Genomic DNA, 9,984 nt, shown 5'->3' with positions numbered 1-9,984 from the left:
TTTTTTTTTAACTCACTCCCTCCTTTCATTTCCGCTCCAATTGTAATTACAACTGCGGTTCAGTACTTTTACTATTATTATTATTATTATTGCCTTTGAAGTTATACGTTCCAGTTTTTATACATGTATTTATACTCAATACCTCCTTTTTTCCTTTTTTTTCTTTTGTGTGCGTGTTTTAGTTGTGCTAACTGTTATTAGTTGTGTCTCTTTCTTCTTGTCCTTTATTACAACTGCTTCATCTTTTTCTCTTTTTGGCTTTCTCTCTCTCTCTCTTTCTCTTTCTTTCTTTGTTTTTGCCTCTTTAATTAGTTTTCTTTGTGTGTTAATGTTAGGTCTAGTCTATTATTATTATGTCATCTTATTAGTGCTGGTGCTATAAGTAACTGAGGATTCCTCACTTCATTTTCTCGCACTCATTCCATTTACCACAGTTTTTAAACACACATGTTAATATTTACACACACACCTACAGAAGGAAAAGGAAGGAATAGGAAGGAAAGAGAGAAATGAAGGGGAAATTTGCACCCCGTAGCGATGCATATGTGAAATAATCGCATCATTAAAAATACAATAATAATAATTATTATTATTATTTTCACTATGAGGTATAAAAAATGCAGGATTACCGCTGTTGTTGTTTTACCTTTCTCAGGGGGTTTGTGCACTCGTCACTGCATTTATGAGTTGTAGTCCCATAAACCTCTTGTGAAGAGGTAATGCGACAGGAACTAAGGGATACGAAAGAAATATTATCGATAGTGATGTTAATATTACTGTTATTACCCTTAAGTATATTTATTTATTTATTTAAAAAAAAAGAAATGGTGAACAAATGGCGGAAACTATTGAATAAGTTGTGATGTGCGGGATATTTGCTACTTAATTGTCTTTTATTTTCTAGTTGCATTGTCGTTACATTCCACGCATGGTTAAAAGGGCTCGGCAAATCTTCATATATATATATCATTCTGTCTTACGTGTTTCCCTTTTTTTCTTTTAATATTTTTGTGTCATAGTTTATTTTTTTTTCCCGTGCTTGTCTCCCTATTTTCATTTTTTTTGTTTTGGTTCTGAGCGCACGTGGTGGTAGTTGAATGTTTTGTGTTCTTTCGAATTTTGTTGGGCCCTTCTTTCATTTCTTTGTAACTTCTTTTTTCTCAAAAAAAAAATGTATGCATAATAATATAATACCCTGTGCTGAAGTGTAAGTAGGTTGCAACGATTCACATGTTTCGACGTAGGAGAGCATTTCCACTCTTTTTTTTTCTCTCTTTTGCATATATAATTAACGGGATCACTCAAGGCTTTGCGTGAGAAGGTTATTGAGAATGACAGAAAGAGAGCTTGTCACGTTGGCACTGGGAAATTACGCCACTTTGGTCGCCGCTCAATGGGCTAATGGTACAACAAGTTATGACGTGGCTCACAACACGCTTTACACCGAGCGACACCTCCGAGCCGTCTGCGGTGGGGCGGTTGATAATAACCGGAGTGAATTGCAAAGTGGCACGGATGGTTTGATACGAGTGCCGCGATTGGTTCTTTTGGATGCGCCACACGCCACACGATTGCGGTGTAAACCATCACTCAATGCAGCTGCTGCTGTACAGAACGAGGAGAGCGAGGGGGAGCATGAGCAGAATGAAACTAGAATTTATGATGATGATGATGATGATGATGACGATGAAAGTGAAAGTGAAAAGGATGCGGGTGGCGATGATGCAGAGTCTCGGTATTATACACGAGGTGAGGTGGGGACAGGAGTTTTCCTTCAAGGCGATTCATTGGCAATGAACTCTGAAACACATGAAACGGGGGCGTTTGATGCACAGAGAAGCACCTCGGAAACTGCTGTTTCGTCCTTTCAAAAATCACAACCTTCACTGAAAGCCATAAAAAGACGGTTATTCCGTGAGAAGGATGATCTCATTCCATGGTGGCAGTACATTTGCAGTGGTGTCGCCTCCGATGCGGTACATGTGTTACATCCGCTGCATCGCATTGGCGGTATCCCCACAGCTGGTGGCAACGACATACCGCTGCTTCATAACTTTGGCTTTGGAATGAGCCACCTTCGCTCCTCCGTGAGTAGTAATGTTGCGGACGTAGTGGAGAGCCTTCGAAGGCAGTTGGAAGATGCAGATTTATTGCAAGGACTTCAATGTTTTGTTGATGGGGACTCCGCCTTCGGTGGGGCTGCATGCAACATCATGGAGGAGTTCTGGGAAGATGCCGGTTCAAAGGTGCCTGCAACGTTTTTTTGCTGTTTTCAGACACTTCCGGAGGAAGTTGCCGCGGCGCATAGTGATGTGGACTTTGCGGATAGGCGGAAGGACGAGCAGTGCCTTAATCGGCTTCTCGCCACCGCGAAGTTATCGAGCCACGATAGCGCCGTGTATGTGCCAATGGAGCTGGCGCAGTGGCGAACATCTTTTGCCTCTTCTTCTTCCTTGAATGGATCCACTCATTTGGCTCCCAAAGCTGCTGCCTGGCTTCAGGATGATACAGCCACAGCACAAGTGGTTGCATCGTTTGCTGATACCACCCTTTACGGGACTCGCGACGAGGGAAAACTAAACACAGGGGGGTGTGGTGGCCCAGCTTTTTACATGCAAGATTGGCAAGCCGCCGTCAGGCCCACAAGATGCCTGAGAGTCGCATCAGCCCTTACTTCCATGCCCATGCCTGTACATGACGTACGATTACCTCGAGGGGACTTGTGGGACTTCCTCCAGCGGAATCCGTTGCTTCAAACGAGTTGTGGCGAGGGCGGCGGCTATTTTGCACCACTAACACATGCTGTAAGCTCGGGACCAGAGAAAGAGTCGGGCCGCGTTCTGGGCCACGCGGTTACGCTCCGCGGTGCGGGTCAATTGCACGACTTGACATACCCACGCCAGGAAGCCCTTTTGCGTTATGCGCTTCCGCTGCGATCGGGGAATTATCTGCCACTTATCACTGACAATAGTTATCCCATATCATCCACATTCCCCCGTGACTTTGTGCTCCCTAATGAGTTAGTGTCATCAGGAGCTCTGCAGGGCATTGATATGGGCTCGCACATCGTGTCTACATACGACTCGGCACCCATGTTACAGTCTATAGTTGCTCAGGCACAAAAAGTGGTAAGGCGAAGCCGTCACCTCCACGAAGCGTCGTATGAGATGGACGGTGATGAGTGGAAGGAGGTGCTGGAGGATGTCATGGTCATTCGCGATGACTATTATCACCCAGCTGATGAGGATTATGCCGATAACGGTGATGATATTAGCATGAACTGATCGGTTGCCCTATGTCCAAGGGAAACGCTAAATTGTCGTTTAAAGGATTAGTTTCTAACTTTAGCCAGTGCGGGTAAGGGTTTGTTGGGCATGCCCATGAGAGTCACAGGGGCAAGATATATGGCCTCAATGCCAAGTCTGAGGTGTTTTATTCTCCTTTTTTTTCCCCCCTTCAGCACCTCTTTGAATTTGACATTTTGCGTGTTGTTTTTTTTTCAGTTCGTACTGCCATTATTGTTCCGACATTTTCCTTTCCCCTCCGTTGCGCCCGTCTTTTCTATTCGTTTGGATTATGTGTTATGCAGTATCAAGACTTAACACCTACGCTTGCCTCAGATTATCCACAGCGTATCGTGTTTATTTGCATTCATTTTCCCTATTTTCACCTCCGCTACTGTTGTGATAACTTCGCAACTTAAGGTACAGAAATGACAGACGGCGTTACATTACATGGAGAAACCGATGTGACGGTACAACGGCAGCAGCAGGAGCGGAACAAACGCATTGGAGGTGGTGCTTTCCACCCCACAACCCCTTCAGTGTACCGGTTTGAAAGCAGGGATGATTGTACAGTTTGGGAGACAACAAGTGCTCCACACACCCAGAAGCGCAGTGCTGCTGCGGACGAATATGTTACCGTATGTCTCAGCCCATTTCACGGTAGAAGACCCACAATACTATTTAAACCGTTTGATCGACCGTGTGACGATGATTTACTTGGAGCTGATAAACACATCTATATTGAACCCTCACCACTGCCAAGGCTTCAAAGTGATGCAACTGAAGAAAGGAGTCAGGAAGAAGGTGTGTTTATTAAATGCCAGAGGACGGAGCAAATTGCCCGAACTGGACCGTACGGCACGCTCAGCTTTACGATGCCTGCCCCCGCAGTCCGCTTTTCTGCTGTTATGTGCGCTCTGGAGCGTGCGGGCTTTGTGGAAGACACAAGTTTACTCTCCAAATCCTGGTTGCTTAAATGGTGCAAGCGCCCCGTACGCAGCGACTTTTCAAAACTGAGATTGTTTCAACGTATCAATCACTTCCCGGGAACGTGGCGCCTCGGTAAGAAGGATGAGTTGCATCGGCACCTAGTCGCTGCAAGAGTGAGGTGGAACGCACAAATTGCTTCGGATAGTGGAGGCTACGGGGAAAGGCACCGCAGTAGCACTAACAGTAATGGTGACTGCTGTGAAGGAGGGAATAGCGAACATATGAATTTTTTCCCGGAAGCTTGGGTGTTGCCAGACGAACAGGAGGAACTGAATCGTGTACTGTGTGCGAAAGAAGAGCGTGGTAACGTGTTTATCGCTAAGCCCACAACAGCCGCATGTGGGCGAGGTATTCAACTCTTGGTAGCTGGGGAGCCTTCTCATTCCAGTTTAATGCGGCGACTAAATGGTGTACACAATAATTCGGATAGTACGCAGAGAGGACGTGGGGAAAACAACACACCCAACTTTCAATGTAGTAACGGTGCCGACATTCGTAGGTCATCTAATCGAATGATAGTGCAGCGCTACGTTTCGGATCCACTGTTAGTTGAAGGCTATAAGTTTGATTTGCGCCTCTATGTTGTTGTAACGTCATATGTACCTTTGCGCGCGTACCTCTACACGGAAGGGTTGGTGCGGTTCGCAACTTCTCCATACCCAAACGACCCCGCCGGAGTCCGTGCTGAGGCGGTGATGGGTGAGAGGACGCTTACGGCACATCTTACAAATTTTACCATCAACAAGAAATCGGAGGATTTCTTTTCGCCTGCCGGCGTGCACACCAACGATGCCGACGTTGAAGACACCGCGTCTGTAAACAGCGCTTCAAAGTGGACCCTTAGTGCTCTTGAAAGTCATTTTAACAAGCATGGTTTGGATTGGGATGGGACAATGAAACAAATACACGATATTCTCGTAAAAGTACTCCTTTCTGTGCAGCCCCACGTGAAGGCAGAAATGGACTCTATAGCCAGTGGCGGCAGTGGGAGCCGTGTGAGGGACAGTTGTTTTGAAGTTTACGGAGTGGATGTTTTGCTGCGCAGGCCACCACCCTCGAAAGTAATACCGATTCCAGTTCTAATGGAAGTGAATATTATGCCGTCCCTCAGTACGCACTACTCGTTGCTTGATCAGTGTGTAAAGGGCAATTTTGTTGCAGATATGCTCACGTTAGTTGGTCTTACTGCTGGTTCATCGCCTGTTAGCGCTGGTGGTACGCGCTGCAAAGGCAATGGCGACGGCAATATGTCTCCGAGTGAAATTTACGGACATGCATTTCTTGATTCTTTGAATGATGTAACGGAGCGGGAGGCGTGTGTGAGAGCGGAGGAAGAGCAATTGCGAAGTAGGAACTTCATACGAATATGCCCAACATCAGAGTCATACAACCGCTATTGTGCTTTGTTTAGCGAGCCGGAAGGTGTGGGAAACAGATGCCGCTCGCTGGATGAAGTGTTAAGCGCATGGGAACAGGCCAGACGTGACAACCCCCCATCGTGGGCTTCTTAACATTATCGTGCGAAGGTTGCAAAGGGAAGGGGATGTAGCCGTTGTGGTGTTGGGCTCAAAAGTAGGCGAATCGGTTCAAACACAGAAAGAAATTACACAAGATTTTTTTTTACTTGGGGGAAGGGGGAAGGCGCGCTTCTTTTTTTTGTGTGTGTGTGTGAAACTTTTGTTGCTTTTGATGGTGCCGTCAGCGCTCATTTACGTAGATATGTGACCGCATTTTTTTTCATTTTGATCATTGTCGTTATTGTTGCGTGGCTATTTATTCCCTCAGCATCAATTTTACTGTTCTCTCGACACAATTTCTGCCTTGCACAAGCACGCGCCGTGTGGAAGATTTAAATAGACGGATAAATATAATAGGGAACAGACTACTTCCAAACAAAAACAAAAAAGAAAAGAGAAAAATAAACATGGGGAAAAGTTTTGTCGTACGGTCGGTCCTCACCGACGAGGATTCTTACGCCAACCGGATATACCTTAATCCCGCGGATAAGGCATTGTACAAACACCCTGATGGTGTTGTGATGATTAAAAATTATCCCTTTACGATTGATGTCCGTGGCCCTATTGAGCGCGGGGAGGTCGCAATGAACAGCATTCAGCGCCGTTTAGTGGGCGTGACAACTACCGCAGGAAGCGTTGTGGAATTAGAGGATTATGTTGGCAGTGTAAGTTGCATTACAACCATGCATGTTTTGGTTGAACATGTTGCGGCATCCAAGAGGGGAGGAACCCTTGACTGTGATCTGTTCATTAAGACCTTCCGCAGACAATATAACTTTCAGTGCTTCCGCGATAAACAAGCTCTCGCTGTAAAGGTTGCAGACATGAAACTCTTGGTTACGATAACGAAGTTGGTCGTTGAAAATGACGGAACGGTTGGTCAAGTTTCTGAAAATATGGGTTTGATTGTGCGTGTTGGTGAAAAGAGTGAGATAACGCTTAACAACCTGCCAGACGACCAGATAGACGCTCAGCAGCCACAAATACTGCAGACATTCAATCTTGAGGGACTTGGCATTGGTGGGCTTTCAAGTGAGTTTGCGCAGATATTCCGCCGTGCTTTTGCCAGCCGTCTGTTCCCGCAATCGTTTGTGAAAAAAGTTGGGGTGAAGCATGTCAAGGGTGTGTTGCTGTATGGGCCTCCTGGAACTGGTAAAACTCTTATTGCACGCAAAATCGGTGAAATTCTTAACTGTCGGCCTCCCAAAATAGTGAATGGACCTGAAGTGTTCAGCAAGTACGTTGGTGCAACTGAGGAGAATGTGCGAAAGTTGTTTGCTGATGCTGAGGCGGAAGCAGCTGCCAAAGGTGATCAATCGCAGTTGCATCTCATCATTTTCGATGAGTTTGACTCCATTTGCAAACAGCGTGGAGCAACACGAGACTCCACAGGTGTCAACGATAATGTTGTAAATCAGCTTCTTTCCAAGATTGATGGTGTTAATTCGCTAAACAACGTGTTGCTTATTGGAATGACAAACCGTATCGACCTTATCGACGAAGCGATTCTACGGCCAGGGCGATTTGAGGTCCACGTGGAAATTGGGTTGCCAAATGAAAAGGGTCGTGTGGAGATTCTCCGTATTCATACTCGCGGTATGCAGGAGAATAAAGTGCTGGGGAAGGATGTAGACATTGAAAAACTCGCGGCGCTAACCAAAAACTACTCGGGTGCTGAGTTGGAGGGTGTTGTGCGCTCTGCTTCTTCCAATGCGTTCAACAGGCACATCAACCTAGAAGATCCAAGTGAGATTATCAATCCACAAGACGTCTTTGTTACCCAAAACGATTTTCTGACAGCTATTGAAGAGCTGAAGCCGGCGTTTGGGCAAGCTAAGGAGGAATGCAACAATCTAAAGCGTGGTGGTATCATCAACTATGGCAAGGAATGGGTTGGTGTTGAGGATCGCTGCAGGCAATATGTGGATCAACTGAAAAGTGAAGGTAAGCGAATCAACACCCTCACCGTTCTTATTGATGGGCGACCGGGCAGCGGCAAGTCTGCAGTGGCAGCTCATCTCGCAGATATGGCGGGTTTCCCGTACGTCCGTGTTATATCCAATGAGGATATGGTGGGATACGGTGAGGCACAAAAGGTGAACATCATTCGCAAAGCCTTTGACGACGCGGGCAAATCCCCGTTCAGTACCGTTATATTAGATGACGTGGAGCGCATTATTGAATTCTCTTACATGGGTGGGCGTTATAGCAATGCTATTCTCCAGGCTCTTTTAGTACTAATTAAGCGGCCACCACCAAATGAACGAAAGTTACTTGTTGTTGCGACTACCTCAATGTCTGAAGTGATGGACACTTTGGAACTCACTTCGTGTTTCTCGGTTAAAATGCATGTGCCGTGTGCCCCACAGAGTGCATTGGAGAAGATTGCACAGGAGATGGGACTGCAGTGGATGGATGAGCAAACCAAAGTAACCTGCAAGACGGCCATAACGGAACCGATGCCCATCAAGCAGATGATGTTGTTGCTGGAAATGTCGGCGGAAAAGTGTGGAACGGGGCAACTTACAATAATGGCTCAAACGTTCAGCCAAGCTCTCGATTCCATTGCGGGAAGGTCAGAGTAGGTCAGTATTTGGTGTCGGATCGTGCTTTGTTTTACTCGTGTTTAGTTGCAATGCTCCTTTGTTGCTGTTGTTGTTGCTGCTGCTTTTCATTTTCGTGTTCCTGTGATTTCGTTTCCAAATGTGTGGTGGGTTAACTTATCACCTCCTTGATAGGTTGTGGGTATGTCAGAAAAGGGTGGTGGAGAGTATGTGGTGCTGAAGGCTTGTATAAGATATCTCGCAAAATAGACAACAATATATGAGTGATGGTACTGTTTTGTCAGTGGTTATTATTACCATGATGTTACTTGCTCTCCATACCTCAGGACTTGTTTAATTGGGCGATTTAATTTTACAGCCCCCTTCGCATTCTTCTCCCCTGTTTTTTTTTTCATTCTCTGCGCGGTACTCAACCTGGTCTGTTGCTTTCTCTAACGGGAGGAGCCCGTGATGCATTCGACACTCATAATGTGTTGCCCTACATTTTACTGTTACTGTTTCTTTCGTTCTTTGGATGCGTCGTTTTTCTCATATGTGATTTCTGTTTTCCCTTTTTTGCCGTCGGATTACCGTGGTTCAACTTATTTTCCCCTTTATTTTCTTTTCATTCACCCCACAATGCTGGGAGTACCGTACGGACGAGGGAGAAAAGAACAAGCACCAGCAAAAAAAAAACAAAAGAAAGGAAAGAGGATTGCGTGGAATACCGTTACAAACTTAAGGAACAAACATGGAAGGGGATCGTGATGGTCGACACCGCATGTATCATATTAAAATAAACACGATGGCATGAAGCAGCACGTGCCGTGACAGCAATAACAGCAGTAAAAGAAAAAAAAAAGCATATTTGCTTATATTTTGCTGTTTTAAAAAAAAATGATAAAGGAGCGAATTCATGAGCCTAGTGTTTTGGAGGCATATTGGGGCGCATGTTCCTCTCTCATGCACGGTCAAGTAAAAATCTGCGCTTATCTCTCCTTCCCTTAACTTTGCACTCCTCTTTTTCATTCATGAAGGTGAAAAATTACGGAGAAAATGCTTTTTTTTTCTTTTCTGCGGTCAACTCGTATTTTGTATGTGATACCTTACAATCTTTTTTTTGATGACAAAATTTCATTTCTTTCCTTCCTTCTCTTTTGTCTCTTACTCCTCATACGATGTGTTGTTGTTGTTTTTTTCGTATGGTACCACCTCATTGCAAAAGGGATATGGAATGATATTTTGGGAAATAACATAGTTTGATATGAAATAGTAGCAAAAAGGTAAGAAGGGTGAAAAATCGTTACTCCCCCCCTTTAAAAAAAAAAAAGAACACACGTTTACTTTAGTTTCCTTTAGTTAATTTGTTCCACTGCTGACGATCGGTGATGATCGTGTTGATCTGTTGTGACTTCCCTTCACTCGCCTCTGGTAGCACATGTTCCTGCGGTTAAGCTGCAGTTTTTTTTTTGTTGTTAAAGGTGAAAAATTTAGCTTCCATTGTGAATGTAAGTGCGCGTGGGAAACAGACTGTCCCAAATGCCGCATCAACGGTAATCGTGAGAATTCTCCCACATGTGCTTTGAAATGCTATTTTTTTTTTAAAAGCAAATATGCAAAAGTTACACTTTTCAGCCGGTGGGGTGTTAA

General features: G+C 45.0%; 4 protein-coding genes across 4 annotated transcripts in view; all 4 read left to right on the top strand.

The window, feature by feature from the left end:
- Nucleotides 1-1,331: 1,331 nt before the first annotated feature.
- Nucleotides 1,332-3,284, top strand: TEOVI_000068300 (Tubulin/FtsZ family, putative; the record flags this gene model as incomplete). The annotated part of the gene is made up of 1 exon (XM_067224054.1): nt 1,332-3,284. One exon carries the CDS (start codon nt 1,332-1,334, stop codon nt 3,282-3,284), a length of 1,953 nt encoding a protein of 650 aa, XP_067080155.1.
- Nucleotides 3,285-3,712: 428 nt separating this feature from the next.
- TEOVI_000068200 (tubulin-tyrosine ligase, putative) lies at nt 3,713-5,785 on the top strand (the record flags this gene model as incomplete). Its single annotated transcript, XM_067224053.1, has 1 exon — nt 3,713-5,785. One exon carries the CDS (start codon nt 3,713-3,715, stop codon nt 5,783-5,785), a length of 2,073 nt encoding a protein of 690 aa, XP_067080154.1.
- Nucleotides 5,786-6,198: 413 nt separating this feature from the next.
- Nucleotides 6,199-8,376, top strand: TEOVI_000068100 (vesicular-fusion protein nsf, putative; the record flags this gene model as incomplete). Its single annotated transcript, XM_067224052.1, has 1 exon — nt 6,199-8,376. One exon carries the CDS (start codon nt 6,199-6,201, stop codon nt 8,374-8,376), a length of 2,178 nt encoding a protein of 725 aa, XP_067080153.1.
- A 1,396-nt stretch (nt 8,377-9,772) lies between these two features.
- TEOVI_000068000 (uncharacterized protein) overlaps nt 9,773-9,984 on the top strand; it is a gene marked incomplete at both ends in the record, with an annotated part of 357 nt that continues 145 nt past the window's right edge. The window contains one exon of the mRNA XM_067224051.1: nt 9,773-9,984. Within this exon, the coding sequence (XP_067080152.1) occupies nt 9,773-9,984 (212 nt within the window).

This window comes from Trypanosoma equiperdum (assembly GCF_001457755.1).
Source record: "Trypanosoma equiperdum strain OVI genome assembly, contig: ctg_213, whole genome shotgun sequence".
Classification (NCBI taxonomy): domain Eukaryota; phylum Euglenozoa; class Kinetoplastea; order Trypanosomatida; family Trypanosomatidae; genus Trypanosoma; species Trypanosoma equiperdum.
The sequence above is the reverse complement of the archived record's forward strand: the minus strand, read 5'-3'. Positions and strand labels throughout refer to the sequence as shown.